At 29.5% G+C, this 17,941-nt stretch overlaps 2 protein-coding genes across 2 annotated transcripts; both read right to left on the reverse strand.

The window, feature by feature from the left end:
- Positions 1-13,859: 13,859 nt before the first annotated feature.
- On the reverse strand, positions 13,860-15,799 carry LOC130969724 (DNA repair RAD52-like protein 1, mitochondrial). The gene is made up of 4 exons (XM_057895585.1): positions 15,473-15,799; positions 15,356-15,393; positions 15,186-15,280; positions 13,860-14,446 (listed from the first exon to the last, which is right to left on the reverse strand). Exons 1-4 carry the CDS (start codon positions 15,781-15,783, stop codon positions 14,303-14,305), a joined length of 588 nt encoding a protein of 195 aa, XP_057751568.1. The 5' UTR covers positions 15,784-15,799; the 3' UTR covers positions 13,860-14,302.
- A 626-nt stretch (positions 15,800-16,425) lies between these two features.
- LOC130965249 (GDSL esterase/lipase At1g71250) lies at positions 16,426-17,941 on the reverse strand. The gene is made up of 5 exons (XM_057889987.1): positions 17,658-17,941; positions 17,454-17,581; positions 17,138-17,380; positions 16,777-17,032; positions 16,426-16,687 (listed from the first exon to the last, which is right to left on the reverse strand). The coding sequence occupies exons 1-5, from the start codon at positions 17,935-17,937 to the stop codon at positions 16,467-16,469; spliced, it is 1,128 nt and encodes a 375-aa protein (XP_057745970.1). The 5' UTR covers positions 17,938-17,941; the 3' UTR covers positions 16,426-16,466.

Genomic DNA, 17,941 nt, shown 5'->3' on the forward strand with positions numbered 1-17,941 from the left:
AGCTTTACCTTTTCAGGAACCAGATGAAGAAGTATTAAGAAGAGTTATACTGCATTTGATTTATATGCTGTTATATTAATTAGATTATTTTCTTCCCTCGTCTTTGTTATTACAAGTTTGTAAGAGGGATAGGAATTGTATGTTTTATATGTACAATATATTGAATTATTATGTAAGGAGTCTTGTATATGAATCTATGCCTGCTTGTATTTCCTTAAGATAAAGTATTTATTTCTGTTTTTTTCAAAGAAATCAGCGATACAGTGTCAAGTCATAGGCTCCTATTTTAATATTTAGTATGTAAAGTAGTCGTAATACTTCTTTCTATCAGAGTAGCGCAGCCGGAAGCGTGACTTCTGGTAGTGAGGGTGTTACAGGGACAGTGCGGTGAGCTTTCTTGTCAACCTTTGAACATCCTTGATGCAGCCTGAGCTCTTCATATGATGAGTGGTTAGTTATATTATATTGGAATGTTGTGAAGTGTGTTTGTGCTGGATATATGTGTAAGTAGTGGGAATTCGATTTGGTGTAATGAAAATTGAGGTTTTGAGATTTTGTGGAAAATTAGTTTTTTGCCAAACTCCGACGAGTTATAACTTGGCTTCAGAACCCCCAAATGATTTCAAACTTATTTTAAATAAAAATTGCGTCCGAGAAGTTTACGCCGTTCGAATAATAGAGGAAAAATAATTTAAAACAAAAAAGTTATGCGCGTCAGAAGTTGAGATTAAAAAGGTTGGAATTCTGCGGCTTTTCAGACTTATGCAAATTTTGGAAAAACGTACGCTCACGCGTACGTGTGGCCCACGCGTGTGCGAGACCCGACATTTGCGTACGCGTTCAGCTGCTCGTGACGCGACCAACCCTTTTGGGTTCGGGTTCTCACGTACACAAGCAGGGAGCTTGCGTACGCGAGTGACGACTTTTCATGGCCACGCATACGCGTGGCCCACGCGTACGCATGACCAGGGATTTGCGTATGCAACCAGTCACTCGTGATGCGACCAACCCTTTTGGGTTGGAATTCTCGCGTACGCAAGTTACAGTTTTTGCATGCCCACGCGTACGCGTAGCCCCTGTTTTTTGCAAAATTGGATTTTGTGTTTTTAAATCAAATTTTAGACTTCTAAACCTCTATTCTCATCCTTTTAGTTATAAAATATAATACTAAGCCTAGTAGTTAGTTGAGCTAGGAAATTGAGATAACTTGGGGATGAAGTAAAGCAGGAAAACTGGTGAAGTAAATATGAAAATGAGTATAATTGGAATATATATGATATTATGGCATGACAATGATTATGAACATTATTTGGGCATTATATACTCAATTGATCTAAGATACTAGTTTTTCTGGGTAAAGTACCGTGGCCTGCCACCACGTGTTTCAGGTCGACACCTGATACTCTGTTGATCCTACGACGTAAGATGTGACCGGACACTCTAAATTTCCAGGAAGGTTGACTCCCATTGAGCAATTTTATATATATTTGAGAAAAAGCTATGCATAAACTCTTGGAGATGCTCATCGGGGGACAGTCCATGGTTTAGCAAACCGGACTTGTCAGGTTAGCTTGATAACCGACAGATGAGCCTCATCAGTCATAGGAAAGACATGCATCATATGCATATTATTTGAATTACTTGTTTGTGCATTAACTGGGTGTGCCTAAATATACTTGCTATGCTAAATGTATAATTTTGGCGTCGGACAAAATAAATCCGCCGGTAAGCAGTTTTTGATAAGGTTTATACCGTCAATCTAAGGACTACGGTAAATTCGATAGTAATCTTTTTTCACGGTGAATTTATTTGATTAATCTGACGGTAAACCAGACAGTACTCAGCATTTTTCTTGTAGTGTTAAAAATTAATATAGAATATTAGAATAACTAAAAATAACTTACATGTTGATTGTTGCTGTAGCTGCAGATAGAATCGAGTAGTGCAGTGCAGGAAGCAACCCCCGCAGAAGAGAGGCAAGGGAGGAATGGAGACGCGGTGTGGTGCGGTGAGACACAAACGCTCACCAGGCATTGGGTGCAATGATGGCGGATGAGAAAAATATGAGACAGAGGGAGCAAGACAGCTAGCGATGAGCATGCGAGGGGCGACGAGCGGAGGAGGCGCGACGAGACGCGAGCGTGCATTGGATCCGGCGAGAGAACACGATGCGGTGTATCTGGAGGAGACGCGAGCATGAAGTGGATCCGGCGAGAGCACACATTGTGGTGTATCCGGAGGAGACCGATTTGCGAGCTCACGATGTGGTGGATCTAGCAAGAGGCGCGGCGACGGAGACGAGTGTGTGATGGTGGTGAACCAAGGTGAGAGTGAGAGGGTTGGGGGAGACGGGGCGGTAAATCTATCCACCGGTAATACTTTACAAATTTACTGACAGATAAATCTATCCGCCGGTAATACTTTACAAATTACCAAAACGTAGCGTTGCACTAATCAAAGTTACCAGCGGATAAATTTGCCAGTAAATCCGACGATAGTGCTCGTGCCAATTTTTTTCCTCCATTTATTACCAGCGGATTTATCGTCAAAAAATCAAATCCAACAGTAACTTTTTTTTACCTAACAAATTTATTGTCAAATTTATCGGTAAATCCGCGGCTAATATCTGACACTAAATCCAACGATAAATTTGATGGTATTCAGCATTTTTTTTTGTAATAAATTCTAAATTCTAAATCTTAAAATCTAAATTTTAAATCTTAAATTCTAAACCTTAAATTCTAAATTCTTAACTCTAAATTGTAATTTCTAAATGTTAAACTCTAAATTTGTTTCACTTTGTTTGATCACTTTTAGATATTCTTTTTACTTAAATTTTAAATGTTTTTATTGATTCTAATTTTATTTTTCTTTTAATATTCAATTGGTAGTTGTTGATTTATTAGCTGAATTATTAGTGTTGGTTCCTAAGCTTTTTTCTAAATGTACTATTATTTATATATCTATGTTTAACAGCCATAACAGATGGAGTGGTGCTCTAGCTGGAGGTATGTACTAAAACTAAATAATAATAGTAGAAAAGGTTTTAATAATTCTAAATGCAATAAGCAAATTAAGGAAGGCTGAGTGGATAGCTGGCAGAAGCTCACCCAACCCAATTATTTAAGCTGGCTCATTATGCTCCATAGATTTACGCTAATTAATTAAAGAAGGGGCACCGTGGTCCAAATATATTTTCCAAATAAGAAAGGGCGTTGCTAAGTCTCTTATTTTGGTTTGTTAAATTGGTTAACGGTTCCGCTACGTTACCAACACTATATCTGTCAATTTTTGCCAATTCTTATTTATAATTCTATTTTATAGAAGTGTATTTGTAGATGTGTCTAATAAAAATGTCTTTTTTATAGCTGTATTTAATAGAAATATCTTTATAGATATATTTTCTGGATGTGTTTATATTAATTATTAGACACATTCACGAACACACTTCCATAAAACACAATTATAAATAAAAATTAGCAGAAATTGTCAGATAATATGTTGGTACCCTATACTTATCCATTGTTAATTATACCTTTCAGTTCCCCCTAATTTAACAGGAAACTATGCACGTCTGCATATGTAATCGGACTCTTTAGTGAGTTAGTTTGTTAATATTTTTTTTCATTGTTCCAGTTGTTTTTATCTTTTTCTTGCAGTAATAGCAATAATTAGGGGAATATGAGTCAAGTCAAGCAATTTTAAATAACATTCAGATGTATTTTTAAGATTTTTATTTAATCTTAAATTCAATAAAATTACATTATTTTTAGACCATACTAAAATTAAATTTAGATCGAATAAAGTCTAAGTATTAATAAATTTTATGTCAAAAATTTATGATACATTTATTTATAAAAAAATATATTTATTATTGAAAAATTTATATCCATACTTAAATTTAAATTTATTTATAAATTTTAATTTTATATTTTTTTAATCTATTTTTTAATTCAATAAATGTAATTAAAAATAAAATAATAAATTTATAATTAATATAACATAATATTAGAATTAATTTAAAAAATATATTTTTTTAATCTCCTAGCATATATATAGGTTGGATAAAGCTAGATTTACCTTGATTTAAATTCAATATTAAATAATGACCAAATCTACTTTTGATGAGATTCTTACCCAATTTTAAATACAGTAAAATCACACTAAACTAGTTCTAAAATATTCAGGTCCAAATCAATATATCATACTAACAATAATATATAATAGAAATAAGAATTTTTAACAAAATTGGATTACAACCGATAATGGACATCTTAATTCTGAGAGAAAAAAACAAAAGAAAATATATAATTTAAGTGTTTATTATTTAGTTTGTATTTGTATTTTTTATTTTTATTCTCAACAATTTCTATTTTAAAATTTAGTTAAATTAAATTAAAGAAAAACATAATAAAATTTTATTTGTAATTTTATTTTCTATTTTTTATAAAATTTTTAAAATAAAAACATAAATCAAACAAATCTTAAGAATTTTTAAAAAGAAATACTATCAAAAGATGCAAAAAAAATTCAAAATAATTCTAATTATTAAAAGAGAAAACTAACAAGTATTTATTTTTATGTGAAATTGTTAGTTAAAAATTGTTAAATATTTGACATATTTGATTAAATTATTATTTAAAAATTATCAACTAACAACTTCACATAAATATAACTTCACACTAATATAACGATATGAGTTTTCACCAATATTAAGTGTTTGTTTGGTCGTCATTATTTTGACAAAAAAAATAATTTTTCAATAAAAAAAGATCATTTAAAAAAAAGATATTTTCATGTAATAAATAAATAAAAAATTATTTTTATATTATTATACTCAAACATAATTAATAAATAAAAATATTTTTTTACATAAGATTTCAAAATATAATTTTTTTTTACTTTTTCATAAAATCTTTTAAAAATTGATAACACAATTTTTTTTTTAAAACTCATCCAAACAAATTTTAAATAACGTTTAAACCGGCCTCAAGCACTCTAGTAAAAATATGCAAACGATGACCAACTAGATTCTGATTTTCTATTACCCTCCTTTGCGACATCTTCATATTTGCAAAGGATATATTTTCGCATAAATAACCAAAATATTTATAATACAACAAGAATTATTTTTAATGATAAATTTTAGTGACAATAATATAATGGTCACTGTATATTTTATTTAATTTATATTTTATAATAATTATACATTAAACAAATTTTTACACCATTATTATATAATTGTCGTTAAAATTTTTTAATAATAAAATATAAAACGATTAATAATATCTAATTGTCAACAAATATAATAACGACTATTTTTATTATCATTAAAAATAAAATAAATAACTATTAAAAAAGTGATTTTTTTTCAATAGTATTAATACAAGAAACTCCATGAAAAAAGTAGCTACAACAGAATTAGGATAATCATTTCTACCAAAAAGAGCAGAGAACTAACTCATTAATAGAACAAAAGTCACAAAACGATATAGCTATAAAGAACAAACAATTTGATGGATTATTATGTCTCAGTATTCGATATATTTTAAACACGATACTTGTTAATATTCGTCCAACACATAGTCATTATTTCTTTGGACATGGAGGATGAGAAAGATGAAATTATTTCTGCAAATTCACGGTAAACACATCAAAAGATTACAAATAAGGAAAACAGAAAAGGAATTAATTAATTCCTGAATTAGCTTTTTTAATTAAAATGCTATTGAACAATCTTGCAGTTAACTGAACACGAGTTTCGATGCAATTTTGCATTGATCGAATGAAGGGACAAAAAATCCTTTGGACACAAAACTCATCCTATATTGCCCAAAAAAAATTTCGTGCATGGAACGTATGAACACTACATACTACATAGAGCATGCATGACCAAAATTTGTTTCTGATTTCTTCAGATTGATTTGATAAATCAAAGAATGGAAATCAAGTACCAGCTAGTCCTACTTTTCATGCATAACCTAGTAGTTTCAATATATAACCTAAAACCATATACTTATTATTATACGAGTGTGCCTATTATATGATGCAAGGAGATGCAACATCATCTTAGATCAGTAATCATGTGCAAGCATTATTTTTCTTTATTTTGGGGGCATTATCTATAATAATCTCATATAAGTCACATGCCATGCATGGTCCATCTCTGTATGAAATGGTGCATGCATTGTACTGAAGGGGTGAGTTTCGTTGTAAATTAAAGTAGTCACTAGTCACTAGCCAGCCCCAACATATCTTGAAAGTTGAAAGCCAAAACCCTTTTCTTTTCATGGAAAAAACAAAAATCTTAACTCTTGCATTAACTGCATCTAACCCTGGCCTAATCATCAATTATTAATCAAAACTCTGCGGTCCCATCTCATCAACAATATCTGAACCACTTTAACAATTCTGCTCTTCCACCTTTAAAAAGAAAAATAAAAATAATGAAGATAATCAGTGGTCGTTGTCCTTTTGCTTTCTCACTCCTAATTAGTATGTTTTTAATCATGCATGTCATTTCTAAGTTAATTATTTTTTTTTTAAAGAAAATTTATGTACTATTGTTTTTGAGCTTGTAGATAGCCTGATCTTGACTTACAATGAAATTAATAATTTCCCAGAGTTTTTATCTCAAAAACAAAGTATTAAAGAATTAAACTTCACTTGCGTATTATAACTAGCTAACTACTATTTGGATAGCTATTACAGAATTCTAGTCACAGGTTTTAATGTACTTGAAGATTAACGTAATGACTTATTTTAATTTTTAACACAAATCTAAGAGAAATACTACATATCTAACAAATAATATCATTATGAATCAGTATTTGATTAACAATAATTTACACTTATATTTACAAAAATTTATATACATAAAACATATAATTTATAATTATATTATTAGAATTTACCCACATAAATTAATACAACTTACATTTATATTTATTAAAATTTATAAAATAAAGTAATAAAATTTATTTATCAAAAATAATTTAATATTTATGCTGTGATGAAATACTAGCCAAAATTATTAAAAACTACTACCTTATTTCAAGATGTTCTGCAAATCTAAATTAATTAATCTTAGTTAATGTAAGGAGCATTCTAATTAAATACGTTTGGGTCATCATAGAAAGGTAGGGTAGCAGCTACTAGTGCATCCCTTCTAATGAATTATTACTAGGCACACTTAGGGTTCCAGTGAAACACTAGTCCCAGTTGTAACAACAGTAATATATATCATATATATAATATAATATAGAGAAAAAATATATTTTTTGTCTTTTAAAAATTTTTAAAATATTTTTAAATTTTATTTTGTTTTAATTTTGTCCTAAAAAATTTTTATTTGTATCAAATATATATTCGACAACTAAATTTTTAAAAAATTCAAAATCAATCTAATAATAATACATAAAAATTATGGAAAAGTCTAGGGACCAGCAGTTTTATTGAATTTTGGCCAGCATGTAACCAGCAGAAGAAGATGAGCCATTGGATGAAATCTCACACCAATCTCACACCATCAAATCATCATTGATGGCTAATAATCACAAAAATTGCTGGCCCCCTAGCATTGCTCAAAAATTATACTTGATTTACTTGTATTTAGAGTTATTCTTATGAAATTATTATTGAATTGGTCTTAAATTTTTTAAAAAATTAATCGCAAAAAATATATTTAATACAAATAAAAAATTTTTGAGACAAAATTATAACAAAATAAAACTTAAAAATATTTATAAAATTTTTGCCAAAAATTTCAAAAACAAAAAATATACTTTTGTAATACATAAAGCCTAAGATACGTGAAAAATTGGTAGAAATGTAGAACTCCGATACCTCAACCTTTATAATTCAACCAATGTGTGCAAGGAAGGAAACTAAAGTTTAGGAAATTAAACTAGAAAATAAAGGAGTTCTAAATTCTTGACTTTGATATAATAAAGGTCGCAATTTACGAATTGATCAGAGTCCAGAGATGTCACGAATTGAATGAAGGCGATGCCCATCCGGCCATCCCCATCCCAACCCACAATGAAGAACATTATTATATTTTATATATTGTATAAACTCTCTTAATTAGTCCAAGATGTCGTCCTCGCTCTTTTCCATTTAGGACAGCAATTCAAAGTAGCTAGATACTTGGTACTTGCCATCATCTTATGAAATATGCCGACTATGTTTCCAAGTGTTTTAAACTAATGATTTATGTAAAATTGAAAATAACCAGAAACTAGTTTACATAAGAATAACTTGCTTTTATGTTTCACGGAGTGTTAACGATTGAATAACATGAATAATAACTATATTTCACTGTACATCAACAAGCCAAGTATAAACATGAAGTTAGAGTAGATATCACTTTGTTTGACATCATAATCATAAATCCTCGACAATTTTAAGGTTGCAATGGCTATAAATATAACAAGAGAAATGCTATTTGGATGCTTTCTCTGTTGAATTTAAAATTTTGCTATATTTAATTTATAAATTTAGAAAAAAAATGAAAATACAGGGTGACCAAGTCAATATCATCATCAAGTTTATTCTAAGTAAATATCTCAAAATATGTTTTTGCATTTATTTTATTCACAGTATTCAATTTTCAGCATCTTCTTTTTCTCTTTTTTTTTCTCTCTCTTCTTTCTTCTTCTTCTATGTCTTCTTCTTCCTCAAACGTTAATTTGATTCTTTTTCTTTTTTCCGGTGTCTTCTTTTATATATTTGAACAATAAAAATCAATTACAAAATTAACGAACTATCATATATTTATATATAAATATATATTATTTAATTTTAATATATATTTATATAAATAATTAATTTTTTATGTATACTTAATATAATTAATATAAAAATGATAAATAAAATGTAAACTATATTATTATATTAAATAAATTATACCAAATCATATAATGATTCATTATTTTCATATAAAATTATTTTTATGTTAATATTCATCTTAAATTTTGCACATTAATTAACCGTAATTATAAATAAGGGAAACGAGATCTCCATCCCGTAGGTAAATAATATTCACTCATAATCTCTACATCTTGATTTATACCTAAAACGTTAGTGTTTGCTAATGCACTTTCAAATCCTTTGAAACCCTAATAAGAAGTCTTTGTTTGAAGAATCGAAGTGCATATACTCATTACTCATCCAATCCAAGTAATTTAAATGCACAAAGATATGATGTGGCATGCAAGTTGCAAACTAAAGGCATGATATGAACGGAGTGGTGAAGTTGTGATAAAAGTGAAGAATGAAGGGTGTTATTGAGATTTCAGAAAGATTAAAGATAAGGAATTGTGTATTGGATGAGTATCTGGCAGGTGGGGTCTGCGCAGCTGTCTCCAACTTTGGGTTATTGAGGGACTGAGTTCAGACTTGATCAGAGAAAGAGAGAAAGAAAGAAAGAAAGAAACTATGACCGACTCACTCACTGTGTATCCAACCAATTACAGCGCACACCAACTATACATTTCTCTTTAATTTGTTTCTGCAAATTGCAAAGCAGCTGTGACTAACATGCAAGTAGTTAGTAGTTTGTAATAAGAAGAAGAATAATTACAAAATGAAAAACAAAAAAAGAAGGACTCTATCTCCTTCCTACACATGCTGCTTCTATTGTCTATCATTCTCACACATCTCACTGTCAAGGGTCCCACTCCACACCCACCTCTTTTTCCTACTCACTACAACGCAGTCACTCTGCCTTCTTCCCCAAGTGAAAGATACAACCAATTCCTGCTCTTTCTCTTCATAAACATTCTAAACATTCCCCCATTTTTAAACATAATACATAACATATGAACCAACTCGATATAAAAAAATAGACTAGGTAAATAAAATCATTTGGAATAGGTTTAATTATTCTATCCATCTCTATAGTCTTACTTAATTTTTAATTAGATTTTTATATATATATTTTTTAATTAAGTTCCTATATCATATTAGATCTTGTAATTAAGTCTCTACCATGATAAAAACGTTAAAATTAACGAAATATTCCGTTAAACAAAACGAATATGCCTGTATAGTTGAATAAAATATTCTGTCAATTTCAACGTTTTTATCATGATAGGAACTTAATTACAAAATCTAATATAGTATAGAAATCTAATTGAAAAAAATATAAAAATTTAATTAAAAATTCGATGAAACTATAAAGACCAACAGAATAATTAAACCTTCGAAATATTATTCAATAAAAATTACCTAAACCCTAAACTAATTTGATTTGGTTGGTGGAACTAAAAATCCGATTTTTAAATTAGATTGAGTCATCATTTTAACCGATTAAACAATTAATGTACTCAAACTTAATCAAATTCGATAAAAATTCGTGGACGGTTCAAACTGAGTTATTATCAGCCTAACTTTTTATTTGTTATAGTTTTTTTATTAAATATATTACCTAAGTAAAATTAAATTATATCTATAAATTTAAAAAATTATCAATTACAATATATTTCTATTTTTATAATTATGATCTTTATTTTCTTTTCATAAATATTTAAAGAATATAATAAATATAAATTAATTAATAAATTATTAAAATTTGAAAACAATAGTTAATTTGATACAAAAAGAAAATTAAAAAAATATTTATTGATAATAAAAAATTAAAATTTCATATAATTATTTAATAAAAAATATCAAGAATCATCATAATTTATTATTTTTTTTAATTATTACTTAACTATCAACTTAATATTTTTAATATAATTCTTTTAGTCTAATAATCTAATAACTATTTTATCTCATACTTTTAAATATTAATAACTAATTAATAGCCGAAAACAATAAATTATAATGACCTCTAGCATTCTTCTTATTTAATTATAATTAGATCAATCAATTCAGTAATCCAGTAATATGTCCTGTCCAATTCAAATAACTAAGATAGTGAATACAAACAAAACTCCACATTTTGAGCCATGACCTAATCTCAACATTTAGTAATCCAATTGATAAACAACTAATGGGTACAATTTTGAGCATAAATAAAAAGAAAAATAAATAGAAGAACATGCACTAATACAGCAGGTACAAAGTCATATTCCTCAATAACTCCCCGCACCTTCTTCATGGAATCATGGTGCTCTTGGAAGTGCATGAACAAATCAAACTATCAATTGGTGATAGAGCCCTGGAGTTTCTAATTGCAAATTTAAACATATACTTTTATTAGTATAGATAGGCAGATAATACTTTATTTTTATATTATTAGAGGTTAGAGTTTAAGTTTTAAAATTTAATCTTTAATGTTTGGAGTTAGATAAATATTGATAAAAAAAATTAATAAATTTTGTTAGTCGTATAACATTTTTCTGTACAATTATTACTGAGTAATGAATTTTTTATACTTCATACTTAATCATAAGAATCCATTAATTTGTAATCGTCATCGTTATTCAATCTCCAATGAAGAAATACTTGTAAATAATTAAACCATATTTATGGTCGTCGGATAGTTATCACTCATCAGATGGAATAACAACTTTTTCTGATATATGAAGGTCCATTTAAGCTCACGTCACAACTATAATTGTACTCATTTTGCTTGACAAAATATCTTTTGACTTCATTACTGTTTACCAAATTTTTCTTGAAATTATGTTAAGAGAGAGAGAGTCGTTGGAATCAATAAGGCCTTACAAGTTACAATGAATGATAGGGGAAATTTATCTAGCAGCTGAGCTCTTTGCATGCCACACGGTTATGTTGTATAAGCTAAATATTTAAATAGGGTCCAATAGTGGAATAGTGGACAATTGGTCCCCTCCGAGGCTCAGACCCACATTTAAGGACACTGCAACCCAACCCATCTTTGGTATTCCATCCCACAATTCTTCCAATTTTGGTTTGAATTGGATTGTGTTCGAAGCACCTTCGGCTTGGTTAAACTTGCATTATAAGAAACACTACCACCAACCCCCCAATTCCATCTGCAGAGCTCTTTCTACGTGTTATCAGTTTCAATCTTTTTATTATTATTATTATTATTATTATTATTATTTACAGTACCTCTAATTTGCCAATGACTAATCCGTCATACATCAGAATTTCATTTAAAAGTTTGTCGTTGATCAATAAATTACTGCATATACATGATGAGATTATGATGAGATTACAACTGACGGCACTTATTTAAACATACCAATAAACTAATTATTAGACCAAATCAATTTGTTTTTTTTATTTTTATTTATGGTTTTTGGTTTTTTGCCGACGCCTAGGCCCAAAAGAAAAAAACTAAGGACTCTTCACTAATCGGGGTACACTAGCCCCCATTACATCATAACTAAGGATTGGAAAAATAACTTCTGGCAGTTGGTCTATGAAGTGGAATCCACCGTTATTCTACATTCCTTCTTTGCCATCCAATCAGCGCTCCGATTGGCTTCACGATAAGCATGTTGAAATTTTAGTTTCCATGGCCTGTTTGTCCTTTGTAGGATCTCTTTATTTTTGTTCTTATTGTTAGGCTTTAGGTATTGGGTAGTTTCAATACCTTACCTCATACTTTATTGATATTCTAAGAATGGGCTTGGTTTAAAAATTGCAGCCCACAGGCCTAAGAGTTACCTTTTGCTTCCTTATAACTCAATAGTCAATACTAATGTGGGCATGTGGCAATTTACTGTGCAATTAAATTTTGGCTCCACCCAAAATTGGAGGCTTGTAGTTTCTGCATTTACTGCTGTTAGATTTATTATTGGTCATTATTAGTTTTAATAATTTTTTCTGTAATTTTTTTTTATCATATTTAACATTTTTTATATTTTAATTTTTTATTTTTATTAAATTTTTAATTATAATTTTATTATAATATAAATTATTAATTTTATTAAAAAGGACAAAGTAAATAAAAAATTGATCATATAACAATAGAGTTATAAATAATAAAATTTTATCGTCTAAAATAATACTAAATAAAAGAATACTGAGAGTACTAAAATAATTATAAAATATTTTTGTTTGATATTGTAAAATTTATTATTGTAATTCTTGTACATGGTTTATTATTCTAATTTTTTATAATATGTATTATTGTTTCTATTTAATAAATTAAATAAGAAATTAATTATAAATAATAATTATAATATAACTAATAAAAAATTAGAACCTAAAACAATAATAAAAATAAGATTACTGAGAGTACTTAAAAAATATTAAAATATGTTATTTTATATATTATTTTTAATTTAATAAATAAATATTAATTTTTATTAAAAAATAATTAAAAAGTAGTCAATTTTTATGTTATTTTTAATTTCATAAATAAATATTAATTTTTATTATAATATTAAAAAAATTATATAACATACTAAAATAGAGTACTATTAAAAATACTATATAAAAAATACTAAAAGAAATATAAAAAATAAATTAAATATATTTAAAATTTTTTAAATTATCAAGAGAATTTTAAATTAGATGTTTGGTTTCCAAATTTTTTATTTTTTAGAAATCTTAGAAAATTACTTTTGTCAGACAAATTAATCTCTATTATTTTCAATCAAATTTTTAATATGTATATTAGATGCATAAGTTACCAACAAATTTTATCATAATACAGTTATATTCTAAAAAACACGTTGTGAGAAAAAAAAATCAATTTGCGTGATAGAAATGATTTTCAAAGGCTTCTAAAGAATAAAAATTTATCAAAGATTAAAGTATCCAATCTAAAATTCTTTAAAAATTAATTTGATTTTTTTCTTAAATTTTTTATAGAAATGCTCGTGTATAAAATGAAAAATGGATAATAATAATAATAATAATAATAATAATAATAATAATAATAATAGTTACCACATTTTTCTACCAAATACAACTTAGAAAGCAGTTTTTCTTAGGTAAGCTAAAGTTACCATGATCAACAAAAGCCTAACTCAATTACCTGTCTTCCTCTACTGAGTCTTATTTTTTTCGTTGTGATAGTGAAAACATATGACATCCTGACGAATTTAGTGATTTTTTGCTATGACACACTGGCATAGTACAGCATGTCATCCATTAATAAACTATTGTAAAGTTTTACATCAGACTTCAAGCAGGATATTAATTCTTCCCACTGCAGATTCTATGCACTATGCAGAGAAATAGAATACATCAAAAGAGAAACCCTAACATTCATGGAGACCAACTTAGTAGGTCACTAAGTAACAAAATGCTTCTTTATAGCACAAACCGATTTATATATCCAGTCGCATATAAATATAACAAAATGACAATTAGAAAGACACTGAACCTGAATAGCAGAAGCAGCAGAAGCAGTTAATTATGATACATCTTCGTGATAAAGGTGGAGCCCTAGGCCAAAGCGTGCACAAGCTCTGCGAAAAGCCATTGCTTCTGCCTTCTGTACAGGATCTCCATAACTTGTGTCATCTATTGAAGCAGTACCAGTTGATTCTCTAAATATCTATAGAAACCAAGATTGAAGAAGGAAAAAAAATTAAAATAAGATCACCATAGCATATAACATTATAACCATAGGTTCTAAGAGTAGATTACAACAAACTGGATAAACCATGGTAACTATACTTGAATGAAGTGGTGACAATATTTAGAAGCATTCATCAGAACATTTAATAAAGGAGGATTTCATTCAGTAATTGAAAATGGTCTTACAAGCTTTGTCTCAATTTGTCACAGATATATACTTCTTCTATTAACTTAATCTTTTGGGACAAGCAATTTTATAATATAATTTTCAACACTTTTTTAATAAAAAATTACGAAATTTCTCATTACTCCCAATAGAAAATAATTTCGGCAGAAGACCAAAAAAAATTGTCTTTTCAGATAGCCGCCTCTTTTTCATAACACAATTTAGATCCAAACACAGAGCACTTCATAGGAAAATAATAAGTACTCACATTTCTTATAATGTCACTTCTCACATGAATTTTTTGCATTGTATGTTTGTATGAATTTTATAGAAGGAGTGACATTATTAAGATAGTTTATTAGTTTTCCTAATTCATAACCTAGTTTGTTAACTCCAAGGCCAATTGAGTCTTTAATTGCACTTGCACATTAAAAATAAAAAAAAAGTAACATAGTGATAGTGATGAATTGAGTAGCAGTGAAGATTACATATAAATGGTAACATAATCTAACAGCGGCTAATATGCTTGGATGCATGATGAAGTTGGTACCTCAGCATCAGTGCCATAGAGGGTAACGCGGTAGACAACAGAGACAGATTTGGCGTCGGCAGAGTAGGAGATGTTCCGAACTTCACCGGACCACTCTACCACAAATGAAAAATTAGAAAATCTTAGAGAAACTCAAAGGCAAAAAGGAAAATAAATAGACACGTAGGTACCAGGAGCGTGTAAGTTTAAAATGCGGTTGACAGTGTGCCTGCAAAACACAAGAAGAATATGTATCAGCTATACAGAGAGCTATACAGAGAGAGCTAGAGAGAGATAGAGAGACGCACCAGGGAATGTATCGGATGGTAAATCCGTCGTGCTCGACACGGGTTTTGATGAGAGAGTCAGGGACTTTCTTATTAAGCTCCTTCAGTATCTCCGAGAGGGGCCTGCAGATCCCCGAAGTGGGAGCAGCATCCTCACCTTCGCCGCGGTCATCTGTCATAGCAGAGGCGGAGCTTGCCTTCGAATAAAGTCGATAACCGCTTCCTTCTACCTTCCAAGTCCATCCAGGCAACACTCTCCTAGACAGGTATTTCAAATTCGCCGTTCTCATTTCTTCCGAGGGTTTCTCTCTTTTTTTCGTTTGGTCAACCATATGGTCCGAACATGAACTTATTACCTCATTTTGGCTACTTAATTCGGGCCTCCTTGGGCCCTTTCCCACTTTATGATGCCAAAAACAAATGTTTAATCCAATAAATATAAAATCATAAACAATTACAAAGATTGCATCAAGGTTTATTCAATTACAAAAAGGTAATATATTGAGTATTTTGATTTAATTGGATCGATATCTCAATGAGCTGTCATGTAATTCATATGGCATTTGCTCTGAAATTAAAAAGATTTAATCTTTCATGTTGGAGTACAATGGTATTACTCCTATGTGCTGTGACAAAAAAAAAACTTTTCAAGTGTTTATATAATATAACAAAGAAATTTAAAATATAATCTATATTGGTAGCTTTAGTTATTTTGAATTCATTGAAATATTTTTAATATATTTCTCTATCTAAGTCTTACATTCTAAAACATTTTACTAGTAGAACATTTTTCTAATTTTAAAATCATTATTCTATGACACCAAATATTCTTATTAGAATACTCATTTATTCATTCTTATTCCTAGAATATTCCATATAAAATTGAAAAATAATAAAAGCTTAAGAATAATTTATAAATATCAGTACTATAAAATATATCATTTACTTAGATAACGGTATATTTGTTTATTTTTCATAGATAATAACAAACTTAGGGAGTAGTTGTCCAGAGAAACTAAAGTTGAGCCATTTGTTGCAGATTAATAGGATAAGCATCATTAACAGGACCATTCACAACTCTCCAAGCATAAACATACACTGCAGATTGTGATGGATTGAAGGCATCCCAATACAAATACTGATTTCTTGACACACATGGAGCTAGAAGAGGGAGACATGTTATTTGGCCTTGATACATTCCAAGTCCACAACAAGCTCTGTCAATGACACTAAATGCTGCAAAAAATGAACATTCCAATCACCCGATTAGTTTGACTTCATCACCATCAATGAAAGTTTGACAAAGATATTAAAGTGTAGCTTACAATAAGCTGCAGGGTTATTTAACATGTCCCCAAAGATGCCGTAAGTGTTACCATACACAAACATGGAATCAGGACGGTTTCTATTCAGCTGATCCACCATTGATCTTAGCCCTTGGTTGAAGGTTCCAACCATTTGATTAACAATGTCTAAGCACCTTCCGGATGGGGCTAAACCGCGAGCTCGTTGGTTAGGAGTGCAACCAAGTGGTCCAACTCCCGCTAAGAAGAACTTCCTTAGTCCTAAGCTATATAAAGCCTATAATGCAGAACATGTCCACACATTATTAAAGCAATAGTTGAAATAATTCTTTAAATACACAACTAATTAATTAATACAACAATGTTATAATGAAATAATTACCAGCATATTTTGAATATGGGAATTAACGAGAAGATTACCAAACTGTTGAGTAGTGTAATTAGAGCTAGAACCATATAAACCAGGAAGGAGGTAGTTATTGATATAGTCATTGTTTCCAGTGACTACAATTACAATAGACTTCGCTAAATACCGTCTTAATGTGTCTGCATCCATCATTGTTCTCAGCTGATTTAATGTGGTCTGAAAGTTCAGCACTTGCTGGCTTAGGCTATACCTCTCACCCTGCATTACCAAATAAAATTAAGGGCTCAAAATGGTTATAACAGTTAAGTTTGTAAATAATTAAATTACAGACATAGTGTCTGCCTGACTCTTCAAGAATGCCACCGTTAGCTGATGCAAAATTGACTCCATTAATTATTGCACGACCAGTTGTGGTAGGATCTGCAAAGGGTGGAGGAGAAGGAACACCCAACAGATTCGCTGCAAAAACAGTTTGTTAAAAAATGATTAAGCTCTTACTTTCTGACTCTACTAACATTCTAATTTTAATTATTACCAAGGAAGTCAATTAAGGATCTGCCATTAGAGAAACGTCCAGTGGGACCCTTGGAATAGTCAATGCCGTAGGGATAGAAATTAGCCCTTAAAAGGGTCCTGAGGAAGTTATTGTTGCCAACTTCAACCAATGAATCTCCAAAAATAAACAGAGCTGGAATCCTTTGTGACTTCACTTGTGCCACTCCATGCCACCATAACAGCACCACAACTGCCACTGCGGCAGAACTTCTTACACTAGCACCACTGTATTTCCAACTACCACCTCTCACTTCCCTCATTATT

The sequence above is a fragment of the Arachis stenosperma genome, chromosome 3 (genome assembly GCF_014773155.1).
Source record: "Arachis stenosperma cultivar V10309 chromosome 3, arast.V10309.gnm1.PFL2, whole genome shotgun sequence".
Taxonomy (NCBI): Eukaryota; Viridiplantae; Streptophyta; class Magnoliopsida; order Fabales; family Fabaceae; genus Arachis; species Arachis stenosperma.

Bases quoted from the DNA above. Each gene is read 5' to 3' on its own strand.
- LOC130969724 (XM_057895585.1), bottom strand. From the start codon at position 15,783: ATGGTTGACCAAACGAAAAAAAGAGAGAAACCCTCGGAAGAAATGAGA. The intron at 15,394-15,472 runs GTGCGTCTCTCT...TGTGTTTTGCAG, and splicing joins ACCATCCGATACATTCCCTG to GCACACTGTCAACCGCATTT. The intron at 14,447-15,185 runs GTACCAACTTCA...TGGTTTCTATAG, and splicing joins TCTATGGCACTGATGCTGAG to ATATTTAGAGAATCAACTGG.
- LOC130965249 (XM_057889987.1), bottom strand. From the start codon at position 17,937: ATGAGGGAAGTGAGAGGTGGTAGTTGGAAATACAGTGGTGCTAGTGTA. The intron at 17,582-17,657 runs GTAATAATTAAA...CTGTTTTTGCAG, and splicing joins ATCCTTAATTGACTTCCTTG to CGAATCTGTTGGGTGTTCCT. The intron at 17,033-17,137 runs GTAATTATTTCA...TCTGCATTATAG, and splicing joins CCCATATTCAAAATATGCTG to GCTTTATATAGCTTAGGACT.